Source organism: Dipodomys ordii, unplaced genomic scaffold (genome assembly GCF_000151885.1).
Source record: "Dipodomys ordii isolate 6190 unplaced genomic scaffold, Dord_2.0 Scaffold259, whole genome shotgun sequence".
Lineage (NCBI taxonomy): Eukaryota > Metazoa > Chordata > Mammalia > Rodentia > Heteromyidae > Dipodomys > Dipodomys ordii.
Genome location: NW_012267475.1, coordinates 440,114 through 459,818, shown reverse-complemented (window position 1 = coordinate 459,818; position 19,705 = coordinate 440,114). Strand labels below are relative to the sequence as shown.

The 19,705-nt window shown below is 40.8% G+C and overlaps 1 protein-coding gene across 1 annotated transcript in view; it reads left to right on the top strand.

Moving 5' to 3' along the window:
- Positions 1–19,705, top strand: part of Fam21a (family with sequence similarity 21, member A) — a 63,191-nt gene that overhangs the window by 27,662 nt on the left and 15,824 nt on the right. The window contains exons 15-20 of the mRNA XM_013036220.1: positions 177–350; positions 4,503–4,630; positions 5,353–5,439; positions 9,997–10,098; positions 11,550–11,687; positions 14,662–14,837. Of these exons, the coding sequence (XP_012891674.1) occupies positions 177–350; positions 4,503–4,630; positions 5,353–5,439; positions 9,997–10,098; positions 11,550–11,687; positions 14,662–14,837 (805 nt within the window). The remainder of the gene's footprint in view (positions 1–176; positions 351–4,502; positions 4,631–5,352; positions 5,440–9,996; positions 10,099–11,549; positions 11,688–14,661; positions 14,838–19,705) is intronic.

Genomic DNA, 19,705 nt, shown 5'->3' with positions numbered 1-19,705 from the left:
TGTTTAAGTAGTCTGCATTGAATGCAGTACACTTTCTAGTAGTAACAGATTATTTGGGCCTATAAATGTGTTTTGTGGTTGAAACTAAAAACTTCTTGGCAGATGTTAGTTTTTATCTGTGGCCAGGAGGCTCACATTGGCTCTCAATTGTGACTGTCTTGTCTCTTTACCCACAGGGGACACTGATGTGTTTGGGGCTACCTCTGCCCCATCTCTGAAGGAACCCCAGAAGCCCCCACAACCCACTTCAGTGAAGAGCCCACACCTCCCAGCTCCTGCAGGCCTTTTTGATGATGACAATGAGGATGATGACTTTTTTGTGGCATCCAGCAACAAACCTTCTAAGACAGGTACCTATTCCAGCCTATTGATTCTTTTCTTTTCCTCGTTTTTTAAAGCTACTATTAAATTTTATTTTTTAATTTAACTTTATTGTCAAGGTGATATACAGAAGGGTTAAAGTTACATAAGGTAGTGAGTATATTTCTTGTTGAACATTGTTATCCGCTCCCTCCTTTTTTTCCCACATTCCCTTACTCCCAAATCACCCCCAAGTTGTAAAGTCATTTCCAGCATACTGTCTTGTGAGTATCACTGTTGCATTGGTTCACCCTTTGTCCTTTGTCTCACCATTTTGTTGTTCCCTTTCCCTTCCCACATCAGATAAATGTATATACAAGATACTGGGTACCAAAATCAAATACAGTGACAGGCTAAACCAACGGGAAAAAAAAGAAAAAAGAAATAACTTCACACAATACATTAAAAAGAACAAAGAAAAACCTTGTTTCCATATCTTGAAGTTCATTTTGATTAGCATCATCTTATATGATTATATGAACATAGCTATTCAGCTATTGTGATCCTCTGTTAGAACTGTCATGGATATATACTAATTATTACAAATGAGGAAACCATGGAGCCTATGTTTCTTTGGGTCTGGCTTACTTCACTTAAGATGATTTTTTTTCAAGTCTTTCCATTTGCTTATGAATGGAGCAACATCATTCTATCTGATGGAACTGTATATATATATATATATATATATATATATATATGGCACATTTTCTTGATCCATTCATCTACTGAGGGGTATCTGGGTTGGTTCCATATCTTAGCTATGGTAAATAATGCTGCAGTGAACATGGTTGTGCTGGTAGCTTTAATATGGCCTTGTTTGTGGTCATTTGGGTAAATGCCCAGGAGTGGGATTGCTCGGTCATAGGGGAGCTCTATGTTTAGTCTTTTGAGGAACATCCTTACTGCTTTCCAGAATGGTTGAACAAGTTTACACTCCCACCAACAGTGTAGTAGCATTCCCTTTTGGCCACATCCCTGCCAGCATCTGTTGTTACTAGTTTTCTTGATAACTGGAGTGAGGTAGAATCTCAATGTTGGTTTGATTTACATTTTTTTTTATGGCCAGAGGTGTTGAGCATTTCTCCATGTGTCTATTGGCCATTCTTATTTCCTCTTCAGAGTCTCTCTTTAAGTCTTTAGCCCACTTGTTAATGGGGTGGTTGTTTCTTTGAGGATTTGTTTTTGGTGGATTTAATTTTTTGAGTTCTAAGTATATTTTAGATATGAGGCCCTTGTCTGTTGTATGGCTAGTGAAGATCTTCTCCTAATCTGTGGGCTTTTTGTTTTATCTTGTTAGCTATGTCCTTTGCCATACAGAAGCACTGCAGTTTAATGCAATCCCGTTTGTCCAACCTTTCTTTGATTTGTTGTGTTTCTGAGTCTTTATTGAGAAAGTTTTGACCTGTGCCAAGGAGCCCTAGTGTTTCTCCTGTTTCTTCTTGTAATGTTTTCAGGGTATCTGCTTTTACCTCAAGGTCTTTGATCCATTCGGAATTGATTCTGGTGCAGGGTACTAACTTTTATTTTTCTACATGTGTTTAGACAATTCTACTAGCACCATTTGTTGAAGCACAACCTCTTGATTTTGAGAACAGGACCAGAAAAAGAATGCTAACCTTTAAAAGGACATAGGTCCTCAAGTTCTGTGTCTCTTGAAGTTCTAGAATCCCTTCCCTTCTTTTTGTTTATGGTTTTTTTGGGGGGAGGGGGTACTGGGGTTTCAACTCAAGGTCTTGTGTTTGCTTGTTTGGCTCAGTGCCATGAACTATGAAGCCCTCATGTCTTTCTTTAATATCATTAAAGAATGGATATTCCAGGGATTCTGGTCAAAATGAAGATTCTGATTTGGCTTTGGATGAGGCTTCAGAGATGACATTTCTAGAAAGCTTCTGTTGGTCAGAGCACCAGCCTTGTAGGTCACACTTGGAGGAAATGACTTAGATTAGGTGGATGCTTTTCTCTCAGAGAAGGGTAGATCCTTAAGGTGCACCACTGTTTTCAGCAACCTAAAAAAGGAGAGGATGGCATGGGAATGGACAGAACGAGAACCCATTCAGAAGCAGGCTGTCTTCAGTAGCTCTCCTTCTTGTGGTTAGTATGGAGAGAAATGGAAACAGCAGTGCCAGGGAGAGTGATAGTCTTGTCAGTTTAGACAGAGGATAGGTGGCTGTTAATGCATTCCATCCTAGGGTTGGAAGTGTGGCTTAGGTGGTAGAGTGACAGCCACCAAGTTTGAGTCCCAGTCTCAAGACAAAGACCCAAAACAAATAATGCATTCAATCCTAAACAGACCAAAATAACAGGAAGTAATGTTTCTTATTTTTTTAATTATGAAAATACTGTATAGAGGGATTACAATTACATGGGCAAGATAATAAGTACATTTCTTATCAAGCATTGTTGCCTCCTCCTTTGTTTCCCCTTCCCATTGTTGCAATGGGTCCACCTGTATCCCTATTTAAACAATTTGGTTTTTCTCTTCCCTTCCACAAATTATACCAACATCAAATACAGTGAAAGCAGGGGTTATACCGTGGGGGAGGGACATACAAAGCAACAAAGAAATCATCTTATAAATATGTTAGAAATAATTGCATGAAAGTAAAAACATTTGAATAGTTATCTTAGGGTTCAGGGAGTAATGTTTCTGTGTTCCTGAAGCGCTGTTCTACAGTGCTTGTCCTGATTAGTGTCTCTAAGCACACTTGTGTCTCATGTGGTACAACAGTGCTTATGGGAATGAAAGTTTGGATACCTTCCAGATGTTCATCAGGAGGATGAGCTGTGGGCCTTCCACTCATCAGAGCTTTGCTAAACTGTTACAAATCAGGTGCCAGGCAGGTTGGGAAGATTTCCTAGGTTTATTAACTAGAAAACACAAATGGGAAGACAGTTTGCTTAGGTTGTCATCTAATTTAAAGTCTTGTTTTTGAATACCTGAAGGTTAATGTTGGTAGAATTAAAAGTAGATATACCAACCTGTTGTGATATCCTTTGTGTTTGGGTAAGCAGGTGGCAATATGAAGGTTTCTAGTATTTACTTTTGTTGACTACTGTGTTGTTTGATTTTGTTGTTGTTTTTTGGCTGTTTTTGAGAAGGAATCTCTCTAGTAGCCTAGGCTGGCTTTAGCTGGCCTTGAGCTCTTAATCCTCAGCCTCAGTCTTCTAAAAGCTGTGATTTATAGGCATGTGCCACCATTCCCAGTATTGTTTCATCTTTTACAGTCAACTTTCATATCTCAGATTCCTAGAATGGCAGACTTGATGGCCTTTTAAGTCATCCTTTTTGTAGGTCTGTCTCAGGTACTCTAGGCAGAGGATGCTGCTGTTTGGATAAGTGTATCAACTAGATGATGAGACTATTTTATTTGAGCTACTGTTGCTCTCTGAAAAATACGAAGGCTCCAGGCTCTGATAGCACAAGCCTGTAATTCTAGCTACCACTGAGGCCGAGATCTGAGGATCTTGGATTGATCCTGGATTGATCAATCTGTGAGGCTCTTATCTCCAATTAACCAATAAAAAACTGGAGGGGCTGGGAAGGTGGGTCAGTGGTAGAGTGCTTGCCTTGCAAGCATGAGGCCCTACATTCGCTCCATTCCTCAGCACTACATAAACAGAAAAAGCCGGAAGTGGTGCTGTGGCTCAAGTGGTAGAGTGCTTGCCTTGAGCTGAAGAGCTGAGGGACAGCGCCCAGGCCCAGAGTTCAGGTCCACGACCTGCAAAATAAAAGGTTACAAAACTGGAACTGAAGGTGTGACTTATGGTAGAGTGCCAGTCTTGAATGAAAAAGCTAATCAGTAGTGTGAGGTCTTGAATTTATGCCAAAGTATTGGTACCAAAACAAAACCCCCAAATGCAAAGGAATGGAGTTTGAGGTGTAGCATAGAAGCAAAGTGGTTAACTAGTATGCACTAAGGCCTGGGTTCAGTCTTTCCTCTGTACCACAGGAAAAAAAGGCAGAAAGATAAAAATACCAATGGAAGGGTATGGTTATTATTTGTATTTCTTTATAAATAAGTCAAGAAATGATGCCTTTCCTAATTATCTTTAGGAAGGAAAACATTTCTTATTTGATCTGTGAGGTTTGTGATAGGATTTTTGACCCTGGTATAATTTTATGCTATGATTTTCTTTTAAAGACAAAGTCAAATCTAGTTCCAATGTCTTCGACGATGAGGAAGGAGATCTGTTCAAAGAGAAGTTAGTATCTTTGCCAGAAGCTGCTGTGGGTCAGACAGAGGAGAAGGAAGCAAGAGCAGAAAAAACGGTGAGCAGGAAGGAATAATAGAAGGAAGGATGTTGATCTTGGCATCTGGACTCCAGAGAGAAATATAGTTCTTTTTCAAGCATAAAACTATTTTATATATCTGAACTTTGTGTATACACGTTTGCCTGAAACCAATTGCAAGTAAATTGTATTCACTGTTTAATTTTATCTCTAAGTACATTAAGCATCTCTTGAAAGAATTTCTATATTCCATGATCAATAGCTATGAGGTTATTTCTTAATTCTAGAGTTGAATTTGATCTCTAGTTCATGTTCACATTGGTCCATTTTCCCCCCAAATGTCTTTGTAAGCCATGCCTAGCAATTGTAATACCAATATAAAGTTAACTCACATATAATTCTTTTTTTCCCCCTCTGTCCTAAAAATCCACTGTTCCTTACCCTCCCCACCATGGTAATAGTTTGGTCACTTGGCTAAAATGGTGTCTACTATGCAGCTGCATTGGAAAGGCATTCCATTCTTTTCCATTGCTAGCTAGTAAGTTGATCCATAAATACCTTGAGTCCTGTTCTCACCTGCCTTATGCTGATAATCTTTTCGTGAACCAGTTATCCTTTAAGAGTGTACAAAAGAATGTCTTTCCCTTATCTGCCCTCTCATGTAGCAGAGGTTCAGGGCATTTTCTGAATTAAGAGTAAGTTTATTTCCAGGAGTTTTATTTGCTAATTCTCAGTTTTTCTCTCCTCTCTCCCCAATATAGGTTACCCTACCTTCCAACAAAAATCTTAAGCTCTTGTCAGAAACAAAGACGCAAAAAGGCTTATTTTCAGATGAGGAAGACTCTGAGGTATGGTATTATCTCTTCCCCTCTCTTTCTGTGTGTGTGTGCATGCGTACATGCATGCATGCATGTACGCATGCACCTATTCTAGGACTTGAACTCAGGGCCTGGTCACTGAGATCAGGGTGCTGTCCCTGAACTTTTTTGTTCAAGACTAGCACTCTACCACTTGAGCCACAGCTCCACTTTGGCTTTACAGTGGTGGTTAATTGGAGGTAAAAGTCTCATGGACTTTCCTATCTGGACTGGCTTCAAACCATGTTCCTCAGATTTCAACCTCCTAAGTAGATAAGATTACAAGCATGAATTACTGGTGCCTGGCTTGAAATTCTATTTCTTAGTTTTGGATACTCATCTAAGATAGGACATTAATAACTTCCTGAATTACTCTTTTTTGGTGGAGGGATAAAGTATAAGTAGTTCTCTCTTTGATAATATATGGTCTTTAGAAAGCAATATGTAAAGAGCACTTTTTACTTTTGTGTTTTAATCCATTGCATCTCCTTGGAGAGAGATACTTTTCCTCTAGGATGCTTGGAGGTCCAGACTGCTCCTTGGTGCCCAGTGCAGGTGCAGTGTGATATGTCGGGATGGGAGACTGACCTGCCACTCCCTGTACTGACAGTCTCACTGACAGGTGGACCTGGTTGCATTAGGGTGTATATTCAGTATAGTTTTGTTATAGCTGGTGAAAAATTGTGGATAGCCCTCATCCCTTTAGGCTGTTAGAAGTTTCATGGCCTTTTGTGGCTGCCTCAGACCTAATCTTATCAGAGCTGATTTTAAGCTCTGCCTTTTAGAGGATCAGAAATCTATATGAAAGTGTAACAGAAAGGAATAAGTTCTCTTCACAAAAAAATATTTGGACATGGCAGAAATTTATAGGAAAAATGTCAGTATATAATAGAGTCTAGATTTAACTCTCATGGTTATATTCTACCCTCGTGGCTACAATGGACACAGAATTCTTGGGAGGTGTGTGAATTATGTTTAATATAAGTAACAGCTTTGAAGTTTGTGTTTCACCAAAGGCTTATGTTTAAAGATAGAAATTGGCCAGTATCCAGGTAAACCAGACTCCTAGCCCCAAGGCATGCTTGCTAGAACTCACTTTTTTGTTCCCTACATGTTTTTTGCCCCCACCGGAACTGCTCTGGCCTCATTACCCACACTTCTTCTGCACATCGAGGGCTTTGCACTGGCTCCTGCCACTCTGTGGAAGCTCTTTCCAAATCTAGATGGCCACGTCTTTACTCAGTTCTTTGTGAGCTCCCCCACCTCCAGCCCTATCCACGACAAGGCTGCTGACACACAGCACATTGCCCTACTCATTATTTCTTTGTTCTTTTGTTGATGAAACTTGTTGCTAGGTGATGTGTATGTTTACTTGCTCATTATCTCTACCCCAACTAATTAAGTTCAACAAGGGCAGACTGTTCTTTGCTCAAGTACCTGACACCCTACCTTTTCAAGTACCTGACACCCTACCTTTAGCACCAGTGTTTATTCTTACTCAGTTACTAAATAATTGTCAAGCTCATTTAAAAAAAATTTAAAAGGTGTCTTTCCTTCCCTCCCTCCCTTTAAGAGCACCCATACTCTGTTAGTGTGTGCCCCCCCTTTCTGCTTGTCTATTTGTCTGCTTTCTGTTTACTTGTCTGTTTGCCTACTTTCTTACTCAATAAAGCTCTGCCAAATTTTCTCACCAGAAAACAAAAACAGAGTGATTTCAATGGCTCACCTGGAATTCTAGTTATTTATTGCTGTGAAACAAAATCACTCCCAAATGTAATAGTTTAAAACATTAATAGTCTTATTGTCTCATAGAGTTCTAGAGGCTGACTGAGCTAGCCAGGAGTTGCCACCGAATCTGGGTTGAGTCATCTCATGTGTTTGGTGGAAAGACCAGAGCTTCTGGGCTTCCTCGCCAATCCTGTATGGTCTTGCAGCATGGCACCTTCAGAGAAGCTTTTAATTGGCTCCAGGAGAGATTCCTGAGGAGCCAAGTGTAGGCTGTGTTGTCTTTTACAACCCAGCCTCGGACATCAGTCCTGCTGCCACATGTATTGGTTGAGGTAATCATACTGGACCAGGTCACAGGATCAAGGGAAGGAAGTGTTTACTCTTATTTCTTCATGGTAGGCATATAAATGAGCTGGAGACTTGTTTTAAAACAATCAAAAAATCTTTGTTTTTATTTGTAAGAATGAGTGTGTGCGTGTGTGTGTGCACACACAAGTATGTGTGTACTGGTTCTGGGGCTTGAACTCAAGGTCTAAGTAGGCACTATCTGTAAGCTTTTGCTCAAGGCTACCGCTCTAGATTTGAACCATCACTCCTGGTTTTTTTTAGGCAGATAAACTAGATAAGTCATGGACTTTCTTGCCTGGACTGGCTTTGAACAATACTTAGACCTCCGCCTCCTAAGTAGCTAGGATTACAGTTGTGAGCAACTGGCACCAATAAAAGTGAAATATTTTATTGGGCATTTTTAAAATTTTAAACAAGGAGAACTGGAACAAGGCATTTTTAGCTTTGAACCAGAAGGAAGGATTCTTCACTCTTGTCTATATCTCAAGTATGGAGCCTTGGACCATCACTGTGGGAGATATGTTTGAAATATTGGAAATATTTTTTCCACAATACTCAGAAAGTTCCAGAATTTGATGTAGAAACTTGATTTTGCTCTTTGGCTTGGATTACTTTTATTTATTTTTAAACAGCAGAGCCCTTTCTTTTGTTATTTGTAATATGTAATAGAGCCACAGAATGTCCAGCACCCCCATGCACTTTCTTCTACCTACACAAAGCAGTGAGACTCACCAAGCATAGGCAGGAGTCACTGTGCTGAGAAGAGCTCTGAGACATTTAGCTCTGTATCTGAGGAGTAGACACTGATTTTTTTTTTTTTTTGGTTGGTCGTGGGGCTTGAACTCTGGGCGTGAGTGCTGTGCCTGTGCTCTTCAGCTCAAGGCGAGCACTCTACCGCTTGAGCCACAGCACCACTTCCAGTTTTCTAGAGGTTTATTGGAGATAAGAGTCTCACAGACTTTCCTGCCTGGGCTGGCTTTGAACCGAGATCCTCAGATCTCAGCCTCCTGAGCAGCTAGGATTACAGGCGTGAGCCACCGGCACCTGGCTTAGACACTGATTTTATTACAAGGAAAAAAAAATATCTAAAGAGGTCTTAGAAAGTATGTTCTTGTTCCTTTTCATTATCTGGCTCTTTGGTCTTAAGTCCCTCTGTCCAACAAGGCCACTTGTCCTATTCTGCATTTCTCGTTCATGCAGCTCAGTTTACAGGTCTTGGTATTATAGGTTTACATTTTACTACACTTTGAAGATCTCATACAGATACCACCCTGGTTTCCAATCTCCTTTTTAGAATTGCATAATAAAAGAGCAATCATTTTAAAATGGAAAATCAATTTGTATTTATGTAATTAAAAATATTACATTGTTAAAAGAGAAAGATGTTAATAACCACAAAGAGTCACAGATTCAGTAATTTGGAAATCTAGCCTCTGTTTCCATTAGTGAATTTGTGTGGTTTTCCTTTCCTTCTCTCTTTTTTTTTTCCTTTTTATTGAGTGATGACAGGAGTTTTAAGATAGGATTTCACTATGTAGCTAGACAAGTCTCTTTAAAAAAGACCTTGGAGGGCTGGGAAGGTAGCTCAGTGGTAGAGAGCTTGCCTTGCATGCCTGAGTCCCTGGGTTCCATTCCTCAGCACCACATAAGCAAAACATAAAAAAGCCGGAAGTGGGGCTGGGAAGGTGGCTCAGTGGTAGAACGCTTGCCTAGCATGCCTGAGGCCCTGGGTTCGATTCCTCAGCACCACATAAGCAAAAAGAAAAAAGCCAGAAGTGGCGCTGTGGCTCAAGTGGTAGAGCGCTAGCCTTGAGCTGAATTGCTGAGGGACAGCGCCCAGGCCCAGAGTTCAGGCCCCATGACCAGACCCAAAAAAAAAAAAGCCGGAAGTGGCACTGTAGCTCAAGCAGTAAGCCCTAGCCTTGAGCTGAAGAGCTGAGGGACAGCGCCCAGTCCCAGAGTTCAGGCCCCATGACCAGACCCTCCCCCCCCCAAAAAAAAAAGTCCTTGGATTACAGGTATGTATCACCACATTGTTTTTCTCTGATTACTTAAACAGGTAAAGTCATTCTTATTTCTTAATGTGGTAGGGCACTGACTGGGAAGCCTCCCCCTGCCTTATGTCTTTCAGGTGAGAGTATGGAAGGCCTGTGGCTCCAGAGGAACCACCTAGGTTCCTGTAGCTCTTCTCCTTAAATGCTTGTTGTTTGTGCCACGCATACCCATGGCAGACACTGAGGCTTGCCCCCTTATGGACTCTCAGCAGAGGAAACAGATGCAGGCAGCCATTTAAAAAAAAAAAAACTTTTCGTTAATTTTTAAGTAGTTGTACAAGGAGTTGTCATTCAACAAAATAGTATGTGAATACAATGAATTTTGAATCTGTAATGTTTCAGGTTGACTTGTTTTTAAAAGTGCTAATTAAAACAATTAAACCCTGGCTAAATAGCAGCTTCAATCTTTATCCAACAGGATCTGTTTTCTTCTCAAAATGCAATTAAGTCAAAAAGTGTGTCTCTCCTGCCCAACAAGAGTCCCACATCAGTTTCTCTGTTTGATGAGGAAGATGAAGAGGTAAGCATAATTGTTGCAGCTCCAGTAGTAAGAAAACTGTTGTTCTTGAGACTTTATAGCTGGAGATCCACCTAGTAGAAGAGGTGATGGTGATGATGGTGATCCACAGGGTCCCTGAGGCTAATAGAACAAAACTATCTCTTTTTATTTCAGTGTCTCTCAAGTTCTCCCAGCTATATGAGGAAGACATTAAACTATTGAGTCACTTCTTTTTTTGGCAGGTGGGGGAGTGGGTAGGAGGGCGGTGGTCTGTCATGGAGCTTGAACTCTGGGCCTGACTGCTGTTCCTGATCTATTCTGCTCAAGGCAAGCACTCTACCACTTGAGCCACAGCACCACTTCCTTGACTCAGTTCTTAGAGGAAGCAATTAATAGACTTTTTAAAAAAAGTCAACTTTGCCTTTGAGTGCTATTTTTTAGAGGGTGGACTCAGTTATACTTCATGATCCACAAGAATTCCTTGGATAAAATAGGGGTAGAAAGGAGAAGGCCATGTCCTCATCTTGCCTTTCTCTCCCACTTTGGCTGGAGAACTTACTAGAGGAGAGAAGTAAGGGTGGACACAAAGTCATCTACCCTTACACATGTCATGAAATAGCTAATCCACTGCAGTGGTTACAGCCTAGACTTGCCCTCATCACTGTGAACCAGACCTCCACAAATAGTTCAACCTTCCTCAGTCTCTTAAGGCTTAATGGGCCATGGTGGCATCTAAAAAGAATAACATCTCAAATCTTCATAGTTGAGGTGCCAGCGTGAATAGACAATGGATGTTATTAGCTCTCATCATTTGCATCCCCATTAACTACCAGCTCATTATTCTTGTGGCCTTTTCTACCATAACATTTTTGAAAGGCATTACCCACCTGCTGTAGTATACTGTTCAAAATTTGTCCATACTAAGTCAGACCACGGCCTTCTCATTATCATAATGAAAATTCCATAGAAGTGATTGTGCAGTACTTGACTGTGAACAGTCTTACAAACATTAGGTTGTATGAATGATTTTATTTAGTAAGCTATTTCTCAAGTAGAAACAAATCATTTCCTTTTTCCCTGCCATGTATATCTTTCTTATCTGTAAAGAAAAATTCCTTGTTCTCTGCTCTTATCCATTACTCTGGTTTCTTATTCAGACAAAGGGACTTGGCTTGCCAGCAGCTGCCAGAGCACTCTCCCCTGCAGGAGGACCGAACAGACCTCAGTTCCTCCTGTTGTGTCTGTGCTTGCTTCCTCATGTTCTGCCATTCTCCTGTGACAGAAAGTAAAGTTAGGAAAGGTAGCAGAGTGGGGTATATTAGCGTTTTGTGGTTGTTTCTCTGAAAGTGTTACCTTTAGTCCATCATGGGAAACAACTCCCCTTGATATAAATGTCTTACACTTTCTGTTTTATGTTTAAAAAAAAAAAACCTATCATACCTTTCCATCCTTTCTACCATTTGTTCTTCTAGGATAATCTTTTTGGAGCTGTGACTGGTGCTACAGCTGCTAAGCGGACATTGTCTCTACATACTCAGAGTCAAGAGAAAGCAAAACCCTTAGAGCACTCCAAAAAGAATGCAACTGCCCTGTTCAGCAGTGATGAGGAGGTGGGTTAAGGTTTTGCTGAAAGTAAGGAATTGGTATTTGGTGGGATTTAAAAGTTACAGCTTCCTAACCATTTTCTCTTCTTTTTTATGTCCAGTGAAGTTCAGTCACCAAAAGAGAATGTTTATAAGATCTTAGCTTTTCTTAAAATTTTTTAGTGTAATATGTTAATATAAAGAACCCTAAGGTTAGCCAAGTGCTGGTCCACTTGTATTCCTAATTACTTGGTAAACCAAGATCATGACACTTGTGGTTCAAGAGCAGCCCAGGAAGAAAAGTTTGTGAGACTCCTTGTCAACCAGTTGCTGGACACAGTCTGTATTCTAGCTACTCAGGATTTGAGATCAGGGGGATTTTGGTTTTGTATCATTCTGGTCCAGTAAAAAAGTAGACAGGAAGTGGCCCTGTAGCTCAAGTGGTGGAGCGCTAGCTTCGAGCTAAAGAGCTGAGGGACAGTGCTCAGGCCCAGAGTTCAAACCCCATGACCGACAAAAAAAAAAAAGAAAAAGAAAAAGTAGACATTTTGGAGACTTATATTTGGATGAAAATGGTGTTATCTAACAGTAGTAAGCTGGGAAGAATTTAGCAGTGCCTGTTTGCTGTGTTTGCTCTTTGTGTTTTGAGAGAAGGGCATTTCTTCCTCTGGTACAGAGAGGCACATCTGGACTGAAAGATTATGACATTCTTCAAAGGGAAATGTCAGAGCATTCTTTCTGACCTGCTATATAGGGGAAAGGACAAGGAGAAAGACATGGAGATCTTCCTACCTCTGTTTTCATCATTTGTGATGTTGCTATACATTGATTGTTATAGTATGCCTGGACCTACTAGTAAGCTAGACATCATGTGAATAGCCTGTGCAGGTTCAACTCTCCCTAACCCATTTTCTTGAGGGAGAATGATGGGATTTGAATTCAGGGCCTCATGCTCAACCACTTGAGCCACCCCACCAGCCTGTTTAGTGCTGGTTAGTTTGAGATAGTGTCTTGCTTTAATCCTTGATCAGCTAGGATTGCAGTCTTCATATTTGTGCCCAGCTCAATTCCCTTTTTGTAAGAGTCTTGATGTTTCCACTTGTGATCTGGAAACAAATAAGCAAAATAAGTAGTGACATAGATTAGCTGCTATTCTGATTTAGCTATGCAGAATATATATATAATTTTTGGTCCGGTCGTGGGGCCTGAACTCTGGGCCTGGGCGCTGTCCCTCAGCTCTTCAGCTCAAGGCTAGTGCTCTACCACTTGAGCCACAGTGCCACTTCCGGCTTTTTTCTTTTTGTTTATGTGGTGCTGAGGAATTGAACCCAGGGCTTCATGCATGCAAGGCAAGCGCTCTACCATTGAGCCACCTTCCCAGCCCAACTTTTTTTTTTTTTTGTCAGTCGTGGGGCTTGAACTCTGGGCCTGGGCTCTGTCCCTGCTCTCTTCAGCTCAAGGCGAACGCTCTACCACTTGCGCCACAGCCACTTCCAGTATGCAGAATATTTTAAATGTAATGAAATTTAATATCTTAGCATTCAAGGTCTTCCTGGGAAGTACCTTTAGCTCAGTAGCACTCAGTACAGTGCTTATCCAGCATGCAAGAGGCCCTGATTTCAGTACCTGGCCCTGTGTTCATGGTGATGGACCTGAAATACCAGCTACTTGTGAGGCAGGGCCAGAAGGATTGCAGATCTGACCCTACCTCAGAAACATACATATATTCTAAATATACATAAACAAATGGGCTGGTTTTGAGTGGTAGAGTGCTTGCTAGTACATACCAGATTCTGGATATAGCCCTCAGTACCACAAGAAGAAAAAAAAAACCTTGAAAGAAAGTAATGTTTTAAAGTCTTACTGTATAATAGAGACTTTCAGCTTGGCTTCCCTGGGGATCACTTAGGGGAATTTTGGAGAGTATTGAAGGCAGAACTATTGGAAGTTCTTTATTATCTATTTTTGAAATCCCTGCAATCCTTGCTGAGCACAGCTGCATAGGAAGTGGTTCTCAACCTCTCATGTATGAAGGAATCACCTGAGGGCCCCAGAAAAATGCAGCTTCTGACTGTGTGGGGTGGGGTCTGAGGTTCTGTAACGTGCACTATTGCCTTGGGGACCCTATTTGGATTTGTGGTGCTCTACACTACCGGGATCAAAGGGCCACCCATGCCTACTCTTTGGACTTCTTTGACCCATAGGGAGGGGTCTGCATCGCCTGGTAATGCTTCATGTAGGTCAGATTTCTTTTGTGGTAAAAAGTCACAGTTTTACACTGAGACTAGTTTTCATGAACTTTTCCCTTAGCTTTTTCCACTCAAGGCTAACACTCTACTACTTGAGCCACAGCTCTACTTCTGGCTTTTATGGTAGTTTGATTTGAGGTTTTTAATTTAAATTTAGATTGAGATTTTAAAATTTTTGGGACTGGTGGCATGGTAGAATACCAGTCATGAGTTAAAAAAATTGCCCCAGCACAGGCACAAAAAAATAAGAAACCAAAGCAAAAAAGATCTGAGTGTGGTTCAAATGATAGAGCACTTATAAAGCAAGCAAGAAGCCTGATGTTCAAACCCAAGTAATGCACAAAGAAAAAAAAGAATTAACAATTGTTAATTTATATTCCTCTTCCTGTTCATTGCTCTATATTTTCATCCCTTGAAACAGATAAATTCTTTTGTCTTAACCCAAGGGAAGAACTATAGCCTGAAGAAACATAGCAGGCAGCATAGAAAGAAGGCTTGGGAAGTCTTTGAAGCTAGAATGTAGCAGTTCATATTGGAGTTCAAAGAAAACTCTCTAATAACATCTTTCTTCAACAGTGATGCACTTAGTTTGATCCTTAGTTTGAGTGTAACATAATTTAACAAATTCAGATTTTATTTACTCCTCACATTCCATAATCTAAATTATTTCACATGCATATATGCATGCATGGAATTCACATTAAGCTACACCACAGCCACTTGGATTTTTAATATATGTTTTATGTTTTTAGGACCAGTGGAATATCAGTGACTCAAAGACCAAGCCAACATTTGACAGCCAGTCCAAAGGAGAACTCAAGGACTCAGGGACTACCCAAGGCCAGGAAATCAAGACTGTGAAAAAGACCAGTCTCTTTGAAGAAGAAGATGAGGATGATGATGATTTATTCATTATTGCCAAGGACAGGTGAGGTAGTTACTGTAGGAAATTATTACTCAGTGTTTGTGGTAGGTAACAAGGAATGGTTTTTAGTGAGCAGAATATTCGGTGCTAATAATTGAGGTTAGTTATCATTGAGACACAACTAGGGCTGTTTTTTTATGCTGGTACTGGGGCTTGAACTCAGGGCCGTGGCTGGAGCTTTTGTGCTCAAGGCTAGCAAACTATCACCTGAGCCACAGCTGTACTATGGCTTCTTTGGTGGTTAATTGGAGACTAAGAGTCTCACAGACTTTCCTGCCCTTCCTGGCTTCAGACTGCAATCTTCAGATCTCAGCCTCCTAAGTAGCTATGATTACAGGTGTGAGCCATTGGTGCCCAGCTCTACCATCTTTTTTAGCCTTAAAATACTGTTTTTCCTAGTTTGTCAGTGATTTGAAAATGTCCAGTTTGTCTTTTGTGGGACTTTTTTTTAATCCTCAAGATTGTAAAGTTTGGTCAAGGCTACCACAGTTTGAAAGTTTGTGATGTTAGCTGTACATGGTGTTCCAAGCCACCCTAGGCTTCATGGTACCAGTATTAAAAAAAAAGCTTGACAGCTGAGTATTGAAAATCTTGCTGTTGGAAGTGGCGCTGTAGCTCAAGTGGTAGAGCTCTCGACTTGAGCTGAAGAGCTAAGGGACAGCGCCCAGGCCCAGAGTTCAAGCCCCATGACCGACCAAAAAAAAAAAAAAAGAAAACCTTGCTGTCTGCACAGCTTTATCGCACTAAGTCCTTGTAACTTCTTGTTGGTCTGGGTGACTCTACTTGGAGATCTCTATTGAAGCTGAAGCTGGCAGGGTTTAGACAAAGAGCATAGAGCAAGCTTGGGCTGTGCTCTACAATGTCCCTTTGATTAATTGTGGGCTCAGAACAACTTCCTGCAAATAATGGTTTCATCTGGAAATACTCACTCACATGGTTATAACATAAAAAAGCCGTCAATTTGTCCTGCAATTCTGTGCATTAGGGACTAAGCGTCATTAAGTACCTTCAGAAGTGTCTCTGATTTGTATCTCAAGATAATGTTATTTCTTCAAATGTTGCTGTTTCTGCATTAGGCCCCAGTTACTTGACACCTGGCACATCATTGGCCTCTGGTATGGAATACAAACTCTGGAATGCCAATACCAATTGTTAAATTCTGGACCTCCCACTTCTTGTCTGAATTAGTATCTCTATTAAAATTGTTGCGATTAGGTGAAATCCAAATATAATGTTCACTACTGTAGCCTTCCTTTATCACCAATCTCAGATTTTGCACTTAGCACCATGAGTAGGGAAACATTTCATTTATTTCTGTTGCATATGCTCTCTCATGCTTGCGTGCTCTCTCTTTCCTCTTTCCCTCTCTCTCTCCTGGGACACTCTTGTTCCTGTCTTTCATTTATTTGTTTATTTATTTATTTTGGTGGGGCTTGAATTTTGGGCCTCGGTGCTGTCCCTGTCTCTTCAGCTCAAGGTGAGCACTATACCACTTGAGCCACACCACCACCAATTAACTACCCAGAAGCCAGAAGTATAGCTGTGGCTCAAACAGTAGAGTACTGGCCTCTAGAACAAAAGCTCAGGGACAGTACCCAGGTCCTGAGTTCAAGTTCCAGGAATAGAAAGAACACATACAAACAAAAGTTAACACTAACCAGACCCTGGTGGCTCACATCTATAATCATAGCTACTCAGGAGGCTGAGATCTGAGGATCACGGTTCAAAGCCAGACTGGGCAGGAAAGTCCGTGAGACTCTTATCTCCAATTTACCACCAGAAAACCAGAAGTGGCACTGTGGCTCAAGTGATAGAGCACTCGCCCAAAGTTCAAGCCCCACGACTGATGCCCCCCGCCCAAAGAAAGTTAAACCTGAATTAACATATAACCTAATTTTCCTTGCGAGAAATGAAAACATGTTCATACAGAACACTTGTATAGGAATGTTCGTTGTAGTATTATTCACAATAGACAATTGATGAATTAGCTAAATATTACATTACCACATAGTGGACTATATTCTTCAGCAATAAAATGGAGAAAAGTAGACACATGTTGGTACAAGAATGAACGTAGAAAACACTCTGTTAACTGAAAGATAGTAGTCACACAAGACCACAGACTATGTGGTTGTACTTATATAAAATGTCCAGAACAGTAAATCCCACAGAGACAGAAAGTGGATTGGTGGTTCCCAGGGGTGGAGGGAGAGGGAACAATGAGTGACTGCTGATGGATGTACTTTCTTTTTCCTTTTCTTTCTTTTTTTTTTTTGTGGGTCATGGGGCTTGAACTCTGGTCCTGGACACTGTGCCTGAGCTCTTTAGAGGCTCAAGGCTAGCGCTCTACCACTTGAGCCACAGCGCCACTTCCAGTTTTCTGGTGGGTGATTGGAAATAAGAGTGAGATCTCATGGACTTTTCCTGCCCAGGCTGATCCTCAGATTTCAGCCTCCTGAGTAGCTAAGATTACAGTTGTGAGCCACTGGTGCCCGGCTGTAGTTTCTTTTTGAGGGTGATAAAAATTTAGAATTGTGGTGATAGTGCACAACTCTGAGGTGCTGAAAAACACCAAGGTATTCACTTGAATTGGGTTAATTATGTGGTATGTAAACTTTGTCCCAATAAAAAAAGGAAGTAAATGACACCACCCCATTTGTTAGGAAAAGGAAAGACTTGGAAAAAATGATATTAACTGAAGTCAGCCAGGGCCAAAGAAACATAGGTACCATGGTTTCCCTTATTTGCAATAACTAGTATATGTCTAGGACAAGCAGCAAAGCTCAAAAGCTATGTACATATGACCAAATAAGATGATGCTAAGTGAAATGAACCCCAAGATAGGGACACAAGAGGTTTTATCTTTCTTGCTGTTGTTTCTAATGTACATATAATGTACTATGTGATTTTTTTTTTGTTTCTTTTATATGTTCTTCCCCCATGGCATAACCCCTGTTTTTACTGTATTTGATTCCAGTACCCTGTATCTTGTATATATGTTTTTCTAATTTGGGGATGGGAAGGGAAATAACAAAATGCTGAAACAGGATACAGGTTGACCCATTGTAACAGTGAAGATGTTCAAGACACTATGTTGAAAATGAACTTTACAACTTTGGTGGGGGGAGGGAGGAGTTGGGGAGGTAGGGAGGGAAGGGATGGTAGGGGAAAAACAAAGGAGGGGCTAACTTGCTCGATAGGAAATGTACTCATTACCTTGCTCATGTAACTGTAAACCCTCTGTACATTATTCTTTGCAATAAAAAAGTATATATTTTTTTAAAAAGGAATTAGAAAATATTCCTTAGGATTGCATCCCAAGCTTGTCCTGATCTTTATTGCTCAGCAGCTGTCTTCTTACTCCACTGGAAGTAAGCATATTCACTTTGCTGATTCTTACTGTTTAGTAGGCAGTAAGGGAGAGTGTTGAGTTTGTGAATGCCAGAAAGGTAGTATGTTTTGCAGACTCAAGAGTTGGTGCAGCTGCACTGGGGTCTTCTATGTGAGAGTTAGCAACAGAAGCTTCTTGACTAGCCAGAGACAAATTCCACCCATCCAGAGGTTTTTCCTATCTGCTGTCAACTGCATAAGGTCAATTGATAGGTTGCTTGCTGTAAGTGTAATCTAGAAAGAATTTTTTTTATTGTGAAAATACTGTATAGAGGGGTTACAATTACATGGGCAAGATAATGAGTACATTTCTTATCAAGCATTGTAGCCTCCTCCTTTGTTTCCCCTTCCCATCCCCTCCCTCTCCCCTCCTCCGCCCCCCCCACCAAAGTTGTGAAGTTCGTTTTCAACATAACGACTTGTACATCTCATTGTTGCAATGGGTCCACCTGTATTCCTATTTAAACGATTTTTTCCCCTTCCCCTCCGAAAATTATACCGACATCAAATACAGTGAAAGCAGGTGTTATACCGTGGGGGGAGAGACATACAAAGCAACAAAGAAATAATCTTATAAATGTGTTAGAAACAATCGCATGAAAAAAAAAAACATTTGAATACATACCTTAGGGTTCATTTTCCTAACATTGACTTATCTAACCTTTTCTGCTTGACTCAGATATATACTAGATATTGCAAATAAGGGAAACCATGGGACCTATGTTTCTTTGGGCCTGGCTTACTCTGAAAACATTACAGGATGGAATAGGAGAAACCCTAGGTCTTGTTGGCACAGGCCGAAATTTTCTTAATAGAGACCCAGAAACACAACAAATCAAAGAAAGGTTGGACAAACGGGACTTCATGAAATTGCAGAGCTTCTGCATGGCAAAGGACATAGCTAGCAAAATTAATAGAAAGCCCACGGATTGGGAGAAGACTTTTACTAGCCATATATCGGACAAGGGTCTCCTATCTAAAATATACCTGGAACTCAAAAAATTAAATCCCCCAACAACAAATCTTCAAAGAAACAACTGCCCAATAAATAAGTGGGCTAAAGACTTGAAGAGAAACTTCTCTGAAGAGGAAAGAAGGATGGCCAATAGACATATGAAGAAATGCTCAACCTCCCTAGCCGTAAAAGAAATGCAAATCAAAACAACATTGAGATACCACCTCACCCCAGCTAGAATGGCTATAATCAAGAAATCTAATAACAACAGATGCTGGAGGGGATGTGGACAGAAGGGACCCTTACTGCATTGTTGGTGGGAGTTTAAACTTGTTCAACCACTTTGGAAAGCAGTATGGAGGTTCCTCAAGACTCCACATAGAGCTCCCCTATGACCCAGCAATCCCACTTTTGGGCATTTACCCAAATGTTCACAAACAAGACCACACTAAAGCTACCAGCACGACTATGTTTATTGCAGCCTTATTTACCATAGCTAAGATATGGAACCAACCCAGATGCCCCT